At 37.2% G+C, this 15,244-nt stretch overlaps 1 protein-coding gene across 2 annotated transcripts in view; it reads right to left on the bottom strand.

The window, feature by feature from the left end:
• Positions 1–556: 556 nt before the first annotated feature.
• The window catches only part of dnmt3bb.1 (DNA (cytosine-5-)-methyltransferase 3 beta, duplicate b.1), a 49,712-nt gene continuing 35,024 nt past the window's right edge, over positions 557–15,244 (bottom strand). The window contains exons 9-22 of one of the 2 annotated variants that reach the window (XM_074681309.1): positions 14,350–14,491; positions 14,139–14,261; positions 13,042–13,086; positions 12,876–12,955; positions 12,184–12,296; positions 10,685–10,868; positions 8,873–8,957; positions 8,630–8,775; positions 6,399–6,489; positions 5,303–5,451; positions 5,110–5,195; positions 3,960–4,029; positions 3,632–3,750; positions 557–3,225 (exon numbers count right to left, since the gene is read on the bottom strand). In XM_074681309.1, coding sequence (XP_074537410.1) covers positions 3,084–3,225; positions 3,632–3,750; positions 3,960–4,029; positions 5,110–5,195; positions 5,303–5,451; positions 6,399–6,489; positions 8,630–8,775; positions 8,873–8,957; positions 10,685–10,868; positions 12,184–12,296; positions 12,876–12,955; positions 13,042–13,086; positions 14,139–14,261; positions 14,350–14,491 — 1,575 coding nt within the window. In that variant the 3' untranslated portion in view covers positions 557–3,083. The remainder of the gene's footprint in view (positions 3,226–3,631; positions 3,751–3,959; positions 4,030–5,109; positions 5,196–5,302; positions 5,452–6,398; positions 6,490–8,629; positions 8,776–8,872; positions 8,958–10,684; positions 10,869–12,183; positions 12,297–12,875; positions 12,956–13,041; positions 13,087–14,138; positions 14,262–14,349; positions 14,492–15,244) is intronic. The other variant, XM_074681310.1, reaches the window with a different exon arrangement.

The following is a 15,244-nucleotide window of genomic DNA, read 5'->3' as shown; positions in this document are numbered from 1 at the left end:
TTAACAGAACACAACCACTTGTGGAGTACCACAAGGCACTGTATCAGGACAACAGCCATTTTTTGTGTTTTTGCTTCTTTTAACAACAATTCTTTGTGATATTCATACAAATTCCCCTACCAACAAAACAGATTCTTTGATATACACGATGAAATGTTGATGAATTACAGTTTTTACGTTTGTTTTGGTTTCTGTTTTTGTTTATTCCATTCAATTCTGTGTACTTCTGATCATATAGCAACATTGGTACTTAACCTAATAACCTTCCAAAACAAACAATGATTCTGGTTCTTGTAAAACTTTTTGAATCTTAGCCATAATAAAAATGTTAAACCTTTGATATTCAATCATTCATTTTTTATTTATTTTATTATTGTGTGGACCCCAGGAAGACCAGTAACCAATATGTGGCAGCTAAACGGGATCCAAATAAAGAATACCGAATAATAAACACAGGGATCAAACAAAATGGGAAAAAAAGTGGCACATACAAGATCAGGGTTGTTTTTCTCAGCAGATGCTGTGTTTTATTGAGTGAAAATCATATATAGGTTGCTATAGGAAGTATACAAACATAAAAATACATCAAATAAAGTATAAAAATAGCACAGAATCTGTTCTTTTTAACATGTTTGCACTGTAGATTCATAAAAAGGCAAAATAAATCATCCTAAAATGTTAATCTGGTCAAAGAAAAAGCACAAAAAATGTTTGTTAAAAAAAAGAAGCATCTGTACTCAGACATCACTCACTCAAATCTACAAATACACACTCATCTACATGACACAGCTATAGGAAAGCTACTGATTAATATGCTCTATATTGTTCTATAACATTAGCTTTATAAAGTGTATATATATTTTTCTCAGTATAAAAGTTTTTAAAAGAAGTTACCAAAGGATTAATAAACTATACTCTTTTTGCGTTGTTTTCAAGCAAAACATTCAGCAGTATTAGTTGAAGCATGTAAACAATTACTTTTTGGTTTTTTAAAGGTCTCTAAAATCAGATCTGAAAACTGTAAGAAGTTCCCACTGGCACTGTTAGGAGCACCACGCCATTTCTAAGTAAAAAGTTTCAAGAAGGCCTGTGCATTGTGTTTTCTTATCGGTCCAAGGGAGTAAAAATACTTGTAAACCTTTCTATCAATACAGTACACAAAACATTGTTTAAAAATAGTTCCAGTGATAAAAATAAAAGCTTTATATACAGGGCATATGGGAGCAGAAAGCTACAGTATATATTCACAGAACAGAGATCCTACAGGAGGAGTGATGTACAGGTGCCCCCTTATCTGAGGTAATGCCCATTTGGTTTGATTTGGTGACAGCCGGCAGTTTTTCAAAACCCTCCAGTTAGAGAAAGAAAACACGAATGGAGCTAAAAAAAAAAGACTGTACAGAGTTTTTGTGAGTTTGGTCCACTGGTCACATCAGGAGAATAGGTACCAGAGAAAACCATCCAGTAGAGAGCTCTGGACTTCTGGTGAACACGCCAACACTTTGGTAAACAGTATGTTGTGAAGTCAGGGAGGAGAAAGCTAGATATCTAATACAATGGAGTCATGAAAGCCTGGTGTACCTGTGATTTTTGTTTTTATTTTAGTTTTAAAACTTTCAGAGTCAATGTTTGCTAATGTTTACCATCCCTGAAGGCTTTAAAAACTCACATTCAGGCTCTTTTCTTTTCACTACCGACCCCAACACACTGCAAACCAAAGCTGGTGGGCAACAGAAAACACACAGCGTCAACAGGCATCAAAGGTGTGACACAATCACTAAAACTGAGAAAACTCCTCTATAAACAAAAGTAGTCAGTGCTAGTTTCTAAAACAATCCACATTCACCAGTGTTTCCCACCATTTCCTATCTTGTAAAACCACATCTGAACTTCTTTTCCTGATTTTAAGGCAGCCACATGTGGAGACACTGACATCCAGCCGTTCCAGTGAACTCGAGCATCTACAGCAAGATATAAGACACTAATCCTCAAAGGCTGTTTTTGATCGCTTCAAGTATTTGTGTGTAATCATCAGAGAAGTCACTCAAATCTTTGATCTGTCTACACAAAAACAGTCATAACAACTTTTAGTTAAAGTGTTTTTTTTTCTGTTTACAGGAAGCTTTTTGCTCGCATCAACCAAAACATGGACTAAAATAATTAAAATCAGTATTCCTTTTTTTTTTTTGAAAAAACAATAATGTAAAATAAAATTGTTAAAAAAGTCCTGCTTCAGGTACAGGTTTGCTCCACCTGCTCCAATACTGAGGTTATTTTTCTTTTAAACCACCAAGAAACACTTTAAAATGTTTTACTCTTACTTTAATAAAACAAACTTTTTTTGCGTGAGCCACAACAGCACCTTCCCTAGAATCTACGATGTGCCGCTGAGGATGAAAAAACTTAAAAACAACTCGACAAAATGAACAATTTTTCAGCCCTTATTGCTTTGTTTAGTTGTCTGTAGTTGTTGTGTTTTTAAATAAGACAGAAAACTGAAGCGGACTGGAGCGGTATACACAAAAACTGAAGCAGGATTTCAGTTTAACATCTCCAGACTTTGGCTGAAGTGAGTTAAGACGTGTTTTTTGATATCTAAAAGGAGTCTGCTTCTCACACATCTCAGTCGCTGGTTTTGCAGGGAGGTGACCAATCTCTGAAAATGTGCAACACTTAAAAAACTTTAAAAACTGAGCCACTTAAAGTTGTACAGGCAGCACCGTTTTGTTCTTGTTTCTACAACTATCAAGTGTTGTCAACATAAAAACAGCGCCTCCCACAGGCGGTTAAAAACATCCACTGTACAGCTTTAAAAACAAAGCAGAAGACTTTAGCCTTGTCATGTGGCTTCTGCTCATTTTTGCTTGTTTTGAGCACCTGTGAAAGTGAGTGTTAGACTGCAGTGCTTTCTGAACGCCGTCTCCAGGCGCTCTCAGTGAAGCTGTAGCGTCTGACGGAGCAGAGGAAACCTCCAGCTGTCTCCACACGCTGGCGGCTGATGTTTGCTGGAGTCAGTGTCACGAAGGAAAAGCTTGGTGGGTTTCTTAAGTGGGGTCTGTTTGCTGGTGACGGGTGGGCGGGGTCTATTCACAGGCGAAGTAGTCTTTCAGGGGTGCGAACAGATGCCGGATGACGGGGACGCTCCAGGACCGGCCCAGGAGCTTCTGTCTGGCACCACGACCCATGTTGGACACGTCTGTGTAGTGGACAGGGAAGCCGAAAATCCTGCAGGAAAAAAACAACCAGTGTTACAATCAAAAATAAACAAAAACAAAGATCTTTGTCCTCAGTTAAAGCTTGTTTCTCAACCTGAGCCTTTCCTCAAACATCCTCTGGGTCTCGCAGGTATAATAAACTTTAACTCCTCCTAAGACAAGCTGTGCTACATGCATCTGGACTCCCCTGGAGGCAGAGGATGGAAGCTAAAATCCATTGTTATGCAAACATTACAGGAAGGCTCTCCGCAGAGACAGAGCTTTGTATTCATGACTTTAACAGCACCTGATTCTTTCTGCGGAGCGTAAACGAGAGGCCAAACGCAACAACACATTAGTGTTTCATCCTGAAACCGTTTTTGTCTAAAAGACCCCTTAGATGCAAACCAGGGACAGGTCCGACAGCTCCTGCTCACCTCTCCAGCTCCGTGCACCACAGGATGTCCTCCTTCCCGTTCATCAGCACCGGGAAGTGTTGGTCCTTCCCCTGTTTGATGGAGTTGGAGCGAGTGGTGATAGTGCGCACTTTGCCAAACTGTGAAAAAGATAAACGTACGGTTAAGACGTGTCACCAAAAAGAGATTTTTAAAGCAAAAACTGTAAATGAAATGAATGAAATGAAAAAAACTTTATCTATCAAAGGGAAATTCAGGAAAACCCATGGGGGCTGGGCACTTTTTGTGCATGACACGCAAATAAAATACAGTCAATCCATCAACTGTGACATGTTTCATCTCTCTTTACCTTTGCGACCCTCCCGTGCTCGAGACAGTCCTGCAGCTCCAGCTTGTCCATCCCAGACGCACAGAGAGGCCTGAAACATAGAGGAGGGATGGTGCTGATTTATTTATCAGGCTTCAAATAAAAAACTCTCACAAATGTTTCTCAGTTCAGTGTTTTTATCCAACCCAGGGTGTCTGTAACCTTTACTTTCATAAGAGCCATTCTGTCTCAGCTCAGCTGGATTTAATTCATTCAGGACTCACAAAATCTACTTTATCTTCACAATAAGGATACAAAGTCATCTATACAAAGTAGCGAATTAATAAAATATATAAATAAAAATAGATGCAAATTTTTTTTGCAAAAAAATTAGAAAAGCAAAAACAAAAATACGGAAAAATATTTAAAAAAATATTTGAAAGTTTAAAAAAAAAGGATTTTTTAAATATTTCAAAAATTTCCACAAGACCTTTTTTTCTTCTTTTTTATAAGTTTGCAGAAAATTTTAAAAAATTCTGTATTTTAAAAGGTTCAAAAAATTCAAAAATTGCATAATGAAAAAATGAAATTTAAAATATTGGCAAAAAAAAATTGATTATATAAATTTGCAAAAAAACCTAACCCTTACCCAAGTTTTGTTATAATATTTTAGTTTGATAACCTATAATAATGATAATGATAATGTCCGCAACTCAAAAATGTTGAAATTTTAAAAATTTGATGAAAATACTAAAAAAAATAATGTTTTGCAAAAATTAAAAAAAAGTGAAATTAAAATGTTTTCCCAAAATTTTTTTTTTCAAATTCCCAAAATTTTGAAATTTCAAAAATTCAAATTTTTTGAAAATGCTCAACTCATCAACATTTTGTTTTTTCGCTAATGACTTGCTACATAGCAAGCATGCGTTTTAAGCTGGCACATTGTCAACTAAATGAATCCATCCACACAGAATTAAAACTTTCCAGATTAGTCTTTTTGTAGATTTAGTTATCTTCCCAGGGCTGATGACTTTATTTAGTGTCAGAGTCTCTAATCATTAATACCCTCTGTAAGAAAAATAAAAAAATCTTTATTTTAAAAATAGCTTTTAAAGCTACAAGGAGCCACTGCAAAGGAGTCAAAGGGCCACATAAGGCCCCAGAGCCGCAGATTGAGGACCCCTGATCTTACCTGTTCATGCCGGGCAGGTTCCCCCAGAAGTACCGAGCCCTGTGAGCAGCTGAAACCTCGATAGCATCGATCATCACAGGGTTACACTGCAAAAAAAAAACAGAATCGCATGAAAAGACAAAGTTTTATTATCCAGGTAAACACAGAAATTATAGCAACAACTCTGCTTCACACTCCAGTCTCTGTCACCCACCTCCAGGAATCTGGAGATGTCCCTCTTATCGTTGACCCCCATGGCAACCACGTTCTCGAACATCCAGAAGAACGGCCGGTTCTCTCCTTCTTTGGGCTTGGCTTCACTCAGCAGGCGGTAAAACTCAAAGAAAAGCCTCCCTGTACCTTCTGGAGCAACAAAACCCGATCACAACCAGAGAAACCCTGAACCATCTGAGGAAGTCTCATCAGGATACAGCAACAGTCAAACACACCCCAGGTCTCAGCTCATCAGTTCATGTGTTCATGTGTATTCATTCACCTGAACTCACAGGATCAGGGGTCTGTAACCTTTACTCTCATAGGAGCCGTTTAGACTCAGCTTACCTGGATTAAAGTCATTCAGGAGCCACAGAATCTACTTTATCTTCACATTAAAGACTAAAAAGTGGATAAAGTTCTATACATAGTAAAATCTAGTGAATTGTAATCTAAACAAGAAGTTATTTGAATTTTAAAAATTCTACATAAATTTGCAAAACTTCAAAATTAAGAAATTCAAAAAATTGGAAAATTTAAAAAATATTCAAAAAAATTGCAAAGATTTTTAAAAAATTGCAGATTTCAATTTTGAAAAAAAAGCAAAATAATTATAAAACAAATTAAAAAATTAAAACCTTAAATTTTCCAAAATTTGCAAAATATTGCAAATTCAAAAGTTTTCCCAACATTTTTCAGAATTCAAAAATATTTGCATTTTAAAAACTTGCAAAAATTAAAAATAAATGAATAAATTTTGGACTTTTCCAAAATTTGCCAAAAAATTTACAATTTTGAAATTTTAAAAACCTAACAAGACTTAAAAAAAATTAAAACATTGTTAAAAATTTTAAATAACACTTAAATTTGACAGCTCATATTGATCATATTTCTCAGCTTATTCCTTATTGTTGTTTGTTCATGTGTTGCCGCATATCAAGCTTGCATAAAGCTGTAGTTGGCACTTTGGCAGCTAAATGAATCGATCCACATTCAGAGCTGCAGGTTTCAGACCTTTGCACATGAACTTTGGAGCAGGAGAAGCTGCAGTGACTCTCAACCCTCTGATAAATCTCCCTCCTCCATCAGGGACCTACCATACAGGCCTTTCCTGGCTGGGTTGACGATCGACAGGTCATTGCAGGGACTTCCTCCAATTACAAGGTCGAAGGGACCCCACTCCAGCAGCTGAGGAAGACAACAGCACCACCAAGTGTTAGACTGAGGGAACAACAGCCACAGTGTTCATGTATCTCCTATTACTTATTACAACACAGGGACATGAGTTATGTTTACGCCTGTGTGTGATTTGTTGCAGATTACGTTCCCTTAAATTAAAAAAAATAAATTAATGGTAAAGAGAAAAAAGCTTTTTGTGCAAACATTAAAAAAGAAAGGTTAACTGATGATTCTTCAAGAAGTTTTAACTTAAAAATGACAGATTTTTCTCCTGACGGACAAATCACTCATCTCTACATGTGATTCATTCAACAGCAGCAACACACCGAGCAAACTCTTCAACCTGCTCACTTTCCCTGACTCATTTCTTCAAGCTCGACTGAAAAAGGAAAGTGTGAAAGAAATGAAGAAAGAATCTGGGATAAAGGAACAAAGAGAAAGAGGAGGAGGAGGAGGAGGAAGAGGAGGAGGGATACTCTAAGTCTCTTACATAACAGTTAAAACAGAGCCGGGGTGCAGACCCTGCTCACACACACACACACACACACACACACTGTGACTAACGAATGAAAGGAGCGCTGAGGGGATTTGCAGAAGCTAAAGCACTTCTTTGTCCTCGGCTCCGAGCCACGTCACCACGCCGCCGCCGCTCGCCTGCTTTTGTTTCCCGCTTCAGTTCGATCAGTGCCGCTCTTACGTCTGGTACGTCGTCTCTGATTGGCTGTTTAGAGAAATATTTCTGACAAACAACAACAATAATCCTCCTGCTTTGAAAAGAAGAGCCAGGTGCTCCAGGTGTGTCCCGCACTCGTCAAAACCAAACCAGAGACACAGCTGCTGGAGTTTGGATAACCTTAAAGAAATTACAGACGCCACTAAAATCAACCCTTTGACCTTTTTGTTGCATCTAAAAACTTTGTGAAAATTAAATCTTTAGCCCAGCTTCATATGAAAACTGGCTTAACTGGCTCCCTGACGTCACCCGTCTGTTTCTGAAATGGAAATTGAAGCAGATCGGCTATCGCGGCCATATTGGTAGTGGCAAGGGCTTCACGTACAGCTAAAGGGCGCCTGTTGGTCAGCTGTGCCTCTGATTGGGGGAGCTCGTGATCATAATATTCTCTGAACGGCCGAGTTAGAAATAAATTCACCCCCGTACAGTGGGAGCTGGTAGTAAAATTAGCGACTCAGACAGGAGACGTTTTTTGAACAGACTGTAAAAAGGTTAATTTCTGCTTTGAAAATGGCTTTTTTTGGTTTGGTGTGTTTGTGACTTCCTGTTCTTCTGGAGCCAGCCTCTAGTGGACGCTGGAGAAACAGCAGATTTTAGCTCTTCAGCATCGTCTCATGTACTTAGACCGGAGGTTGGTGCTTGGTTATAACAAGAAGCTAGCTGTTGTATAGCCAGTGTGCACTTTCCTTTAATGTGTTCAAGTTGATTTTCATTTTGAGTTAAAGCAAAAAGACTAAAAACTGAAAACTTAATGTTACACGTCAGCATTTTTGTTTGATTTTAATTTTACTTGGCACAAGTTTGATAAATTGTTTACCTGAATTTTAAAAAAGTGTTAAAACAATACCATCTTAAATGATCCTTTATCCTTTTTTTTCCATTTAGATCTTTGGTTTTAATTAAGCTAACTGTTTATAAACTGTTAAATAACATGCCAAATAGTCAGAATAATCTAAGTTTAAAAAAAAAAAAAACTTAAGAAAACTACAATCACGATATTGCAAAAATAAAATCACAGCAGGTTAAATGTTTTTGGTGAATTATTCTGAGGAGTAACTCTTTAAAAAGATCCTTAGATCTATGAGTATTAATATTTCGGCGCCATCTCATCCTCAAAACACAAAAGTGAAACCACAACACCACAAAGTCGCTCTGGTGCTTCTCCGATGATTCATGACAATTTAAGGTGCGCTTCGTTTCTCCACCCTGACGCCCAGCTTCCTTCAAAGGCAGCACATCCCTCAGGAACTTAGAAACCTGAGCCGCCACAAACACGTGTTCAAACAGAGAGCTAACACCAGACAATTAGAGCTTCACACACGGAAACACAAAAACACGTTACACCTGAATGCATCAAAGATCTTTAACGTGTGAGAGTGTGTGTGTCTTAGCAGAGTGTGTGTTCTGCTTCCTCACGTTTTTCTTGGTGATTTCCCGGACATCGTGGACGTACTGGATCTTTCCTTCATGTCTGACAACGCCAACCGAGATCGAGTCCTCGCACACCTCTGAGGCCACGTACTGGTCCACCTTGAAGCCCAGATCCCTCAGAACCAAGTAGCCTGAAACACACACACACACACACACACACGTCTTACATGGAAACCTGCAGAACGTGTGTTAAATCATCATCAGCTCGAGTGTTTTCATCCTCCTCACCTGTGGCGATGCCGTCAAAGAGAGACAGGACTCTGATTGGTCGCCTCTGCTCTGCAGGGACTGCTGGGTAAATCTTTGGTGTCTCCTGGAGGAAATCCAGAAAAAGTAAAAACAGTATTTTAGAAATTCAGGAGTTTCTTCTTATCAGCGTTTGAGAAAAGCAGGAGGATGATCTCTCAGTCAGAGTGACATGTCAGGAGGATTCATTCGGAGTATCTGTCACTTTCGGGATGATTTATCAGGAGTGTGAGAGTTTTTAAGGTTTGATAGTTCGGGGGAAATAGGAGTTTCTTATTGCAACACTGCATCCACCTTTATCTCCTTCACTCCTCAGCCTGGAGCGTTACGACACAGTTACAGATTACACCACAAGCTGAAACGGGACGCTGGATAAACTTCACCACTCTTTAACTTTGAAACTCAGTATGAGGCATTTATCTTTCACACTAAGGAATATGAATCAAAAACTGGTTTCTGTTGAGAATCAGTAAGAAATGGTTCAGTCCATCAATATAGTTAACCTTTATGCTTAACAATTCCCTTATTGATTCTCTACATTAGACCGGAGCTGTGGGACCTTACGTCGGCTAGTCTGACGCAGCTAGCTCAGCAGTTAGCTTAACATTAACCAAGAAAACTCGGGTTCTCAGCTTGAAATTTTTCTGAAGAGCTGGACACACAAGACATGTAAATTACTCCCTCACAGGAGATCCATATTCAACACATTCCCCATGGTACAAATCTCCTTATTTACCAAAAACGATATAAACGAAATAGCGCTAGCTTGATGCTAACGTATACAGGAAAATGCATTGATATGCTAGCGGTTAGCATACATCGGTATAGGTTCGTTTTTAAGGGCAGTAATTCAACTTTCATCACAGACACACACCACAGTTAGCCTTTGTTAACACTAAAATACCTCCACATGAAACCTCTGAATATGAAAATACTCACAAGCAAATGAAAGAAAAGTGACGTGCAGGCTCATGGCTGACTCCATAACTAAGGCAAGGTTCCAAACATTGACTGTGTATACGCTAGCGGTTAGCATACAGCGCTATTACTTCGTGTTAAGACAGAATATCAATTTTCGTCACAGAAACACGCCACAGTTTGTCTTTGTAAACACTAAAACCTCGAAATATAAAAATACTCACAGGCAAATGAAAGAAAAGTGGCGTACAGGCTCAAGGCTGACTCCATAACTAAGGCAAGGTTCCAAACATAAACTACATATATGCTAGCGGTTAGCATACATGATATAGCTTCGTTTTAACGACAGAATTTCAACTTTCATCTACAGTTTGTCTTTGTTAACAACACTGAAACCTCTAAATATAAATATATTTATTTATTTATATTTAATATATTTATTTATATATAAATATAAATAGAAAAGTGATGTGCAGGCTTATGGCTAACTCCATAACTAAGGCAAGGTTCCAAACACTTCAGAGTAATGTTTATAACCACTTCCAGACACTAAATGGCCTACTCCAGTCAATAACATACAACAAAACAGTACATCAACATCACATGTGTGATTTTGCCCTTTTTTTTATTTATTTACATCCAGAGATATCAGGATCCAGGAACTACTTATTCACTGATAAACTTAACTGTTGTTGACCCATAAAATCTGTTAGGCTCCTTTTTGTACAGAGAAAATTCACAGGAGGTATTGATAAAGAATCAGATCAATAAGCAGAATTGATGAAAGAACTGGTATCAATAAAATCCAATCACTACCCAATTTCACTGGAGGAAAAAAACAGATGTTAAGAGATAAAAAACAAAATAGTGACTCACAAACTCCTGCCCGTTGTCGTTGGCGAAGAACTCCTGCAGCTTGACGTTCCAGTCGTGCCGCCGTTTCAGCACGCCGTACTGCATCAGCGGCTGGCACATGTAGCATCTCCACGGGTCCAGGTAACGGGCGTTATTGGACGCCCCGGGATCGACCATGATGTCCAGGCAGTCCACGCAGAAACACCTGAACCAGAGGAGAGGGGCTGGGATGATTCACATTTCTCCAATACAATTTTTGATGATGGTGTCTGACTGCAGATGGTGTCTACAGACTCTATCAGGAGACAGATTTTCCCCAAAACTGCACATCATGTGAGTCAGTTTTTAAGATCTATTCAGGGGATCTGTCCCCACGGTACTAGATAGTCCAAGAAAACATTTCGCCCTCTGCTGGAGAAAAGTGGTCACTTTTCCCAACCCAGCTTATAAACAAAGACTAAAACTAAAGGATTTCGTGTCAATAAAAGACTTTTCTGTGGAGAGAATGGTTATGCAAAAACATATTTCAGGATTTAGGCTGAAAGTAGAAAGAAGGGATGAGTTTTTTCTCACCTAGGGGGCGCTGTCGGGCATGCATTTTCACACTAAATCAATGAATTTATAAATTATTTGCCATAACTGAATTTTACACTAAGTTAGGTGAGTTTTGGTGAACACTAAAAGCAAGCAATTTGAGGTCAAGGCCGCAGGAAGAAAAACATGAGAAAAATAAGATTAATAATAATATTTTTAATTTTTATTATATTATTTTTTCAAGAAGGTGTAATGATCTTTTTGTTTGTTTTTATTTAATTGATTTTTTTTCTAGAAAGTGTAATAATCTTTTTTGCTTATTTATATTTATTTTATTTTTTTATTTCTTTTTTACTAGAAAGTGTAAAATTCTGTTTATTTTTATCTTATTGCTTTTTATTTTTTTATTATTTTTTTTCTAGAAAATGCAATGATTTTTTTGTTCTTTATTTCATTTATCTATTTTTATTTTTTCTCCCTGAAAGTGTAATGATTTTTCTTTTTGTTTGCTTATTTTCATTTTTTAATTCATTGCTTATTTTTTATATTATTTCTTCTTTATATTTTTCTAGAAGCGGAATGATCTTTTTTTGTTTGTTATTTTTATTTTTTAATTTTATTGCTTATTTTTCATTTTATTTCTTATTTTTTATTTTTCCAGAAAATGTTATCTTTTTTTGTTTATTTTTCATTTTATTGCTTATTTCTTATTTTATTTGTTTTTATTCAAAAAAAATTCTAGAAAGCGTAATGATCTTTTTTTTTTGGTTTTTCTGTTTTTGTTTTCTTCAAAGCGTAATAATCCTCAGTGTTTTGAGATGCCCTGTTTTCAAACTGGGGCCCTAAAATCCTGATACTGATGTAAATTGAATTTTTCTCTCCCATCATGGTCTGAAGGTTTTTATTTAGCTCTATCGTCTTTGTTTCTCTGCACCAACTCGGCGTCCCTGCATGTGAAAACTTCCTGATGTGTTTCTGTGACTGACCTGCAGCAGTTGACGTTCCCGCAGAGCAGAACCTCCCGTCCTCCGCAGCAGACGGTGCAGTACGACTGATAACCATCGTCATCGTACATGTAGGACATCTCCAGGTAAACGTCCTGGACAAAGAGAAATAAATCCTCATAATTCTCAGTCAACAGCTCAAACCAGTCCCTGAGTCTGTGTGGTGCAGATCCTGACGGCTGCAGTTTGACTCCAGTCTGGTCTTGGATTCATCATCCTCGTTCGCTGTGATCACATTTCTTGGATTCATTGTTTATCTTCATGTTGGGAAACATCATCCTGAGGCAGATCTCTGTGAGTCATCCTGAGCCAGACCAGATTTATCAGCCCAGCATGACAGCTTTAATGGTCCGTATCACATCCTGACTCTCGCTCAGTCATCTCCTCTGCTGCTTTTCTTTTTTTTTTGAGTTTCATTTGACCCGGGAGTTAACACAGCAGATACAAAACATTTCTGGGGTCAGGACTGAGCGCTTGTCAGGAGTTTCTCCTGAGAGGAGTTTTATCTGTCTCTTATGGCTACTCCTGCTTTAAAGTGCAGATTACATTCTGCTACGACATTAATACACACGTCTGAAAACATCTGTGGACAAATTCACGAATGTTTCTCAAAGTTTAAGGTAAATAACTGGAGGAAGGATGTGTTGTTTTCATGATTTCCTGATGTTTCCTACCTTGCATGTTTGGCACAGGCCTCCTTCAAACAGCGGGTGGAAGGTTGCTGCCTTCATCTTTCCACAGGAGAGGCAGAAATCTGCAGCAGACACAGACGATCAGGGAGTGTGAGAATGAAGGATGGATTGATCCACTCACATCAGGCACTAAAGTTTGGTTTCTTACCTTCTATACTTCTTTTATTCTTCAGGACTTCATTCACCATTTGTTCTGAGACACAAACAGACGGAGGATGATGCAACAATGCTACGATGCAACGATGCAAAGTGCAGCTACAGGAAAACCATGTCTGTCTCTACAAAGACTTAGACTGGACTGTACATGATCTAATGAAAGTGCACCAGGGTTTATTTTTCCTTAATGAACAGGAGTCTGCAACCTTTGCTTTTATAGGAGCCATTTTTCCCAGCTCATCTGAATTATAGTCCTTCCTGAGCCACAAAATCTACTTTGTCTTCATAATGAAGGCTGTAAAATGTTAATGACTCTAAACAAAGTCATAATCTAATTAAAAATGATCAAATCAAGAAGTTTTCTTGAATTTTTAAAAATGTAAATGTGATGTCTGATTTTACATTTTTATTAAAAAAAAAAAATAAATAAATAAATTTCAAAAATTTGCTAAAAATTCAAAAATTTTGCAAAAAATTCAAAAAATTTTCTAAAAATTCAAATATTTGCCGAAAATTTTTAAAACATGTTTTTTTTTTTACATTTTTATTAAAAAAAATAAATAAAAAAAATTTAACTTTTAAAAATCTGCTTAAAATTCAAAAATTTTGCTAAAAATTCAAAAATTTGCCAAAATTTGCTGGAAGTTTTAAAAAATATGTTTCTTTAATTTTTAAATTTTTTTTCACATCGACATTTTTTTATTTAAAAAAATTTAAAAATTTGCAATCTTTTTTAAATTTTTGCACATTTTTGAAATCTTTATTTAAAACTTTAATAGATTCACATTTATTAAAAAAAAAAGAAATTGAACAAATTAAAATGTATATATACATTTATACTTGTTTAAAATTAAAAAAAATTGCAAAATTCAAAAAAGAACTGGACTTTTATAAATTATATATATTCAATAAGTTTTGGTAAGAAAACTTGAGTTTGATGAGAGTTAGGGTTAGGGTCAGCTGCATGAGGCTTCAGAGCTGCAGGTTGCAGACCCGTGGTCTAAACCCTCAAAGAGCTCCACAGAAACCTGCTCCTGTTGTTTTCCTTTGCACGCCATCAAACAGAGATGACGATAAACTGAGCCGTACCTCTGCTGTAGGACTCTTCAGGTGCAGCCTTGTTCTTGCAGAGACTGACTCTGGGCCGCTTGGCGCTGGGGAAACACTCCGGGAGGGAAACATCCAGGACCTGATGGTCCAGAGGGTTACTGTCTGCACAGAGACGCAGAAACACGGCTCAGCATTTGCAGCTTTGAGGGTTAAACAGAATGAAACACTCGGGTCCTGCTGCCCTGCTCACCAGCCGTGTGTGTGGGTTTAAGTCCCTCCTCGCCCTTGGGCAGGAAGCCCCCGTTAGCCCAGTCCAGCATGGGTTTCACCTGGTCCTCTGGGTTATCAGACTCACAGGGAGTGAAGGTCTTCTCTGCCCGGATACTGGCCATCTGACGGAGAGGGGAGACGAAACGTGAGACGACATTTCCTAACACACACACACACCAGCTAACCCTCAGCGCTAATCAGGGACGTTTTCATCCTTCAGATCAGTTTTTGCTCAGTTCTTGGATTTAGTTTTGGATGTTCCTCCACATGGAATTATTGTGTAAGAAGGTTTTTTAATTAAAAAAAAACTCCAAATTCTTTTAAGGTCAACGGCACATTGGGGTCAAATTTTTGATCATTTGAAGACAAAAATGTCCTCTGGAAAAAAAAAACACAAAAAAATTGAAATTTTGCCTCATTTTTTCTTCAGATCTTTCCATCAGCTTTAAATATATCAAATATTTAAAAATTGTAATTATTTTAACCCTTTCAATGCTCATTTGGTTACATTAAGTCATCGTTTTTAGGGGGGAAAAAAACATAAAATGAGTGATTTTCCTTATATTAAATTTTAGAGAGCTGAGGATTTTTTAAAAAATATTAGGCTTTAATAAACACAAGTATTACAATTTATTTTGTATTTATTTCATTTTTATTTATTTATCTATTTATTTATTTTTGCAGCGTCAGATTCAGACAAAGTGTCCCATCTCGTCTCATTAAAACCTCAGTTTTTAAAAGCTCAGTATGATCCTGCTTTCTCTAATCTCAGGGTTTCATTTTGGAGAAAAATAATTTAATTTTTCATTTATATTGTTTAACATGAGATGAGACAATTTTATCATCGTACATCTTATTTAATGGGAAAGACAACT

Source organism: Halichoeres trimaculatus, unplaced genomic scaffold (genome assembly GCF_033239565.1).
Source record: "Halichoeres trimaculatus isolate MK-OKI-2021-1 unplaced genomic scaffold, fHalTri1.1 fHalTri1_scaffold_11, whole genome shotgun sequence".
NCBI classification, from domain to species: Eukaryota; Metazoa; Chordata; class Actinopteri; order Labriformes; family Labridae; genus Halichoeres; species Halichoeres trimaculatus.
This window is presented reverse-complemented; position numbering and strand designations above follow the sequence as displayed.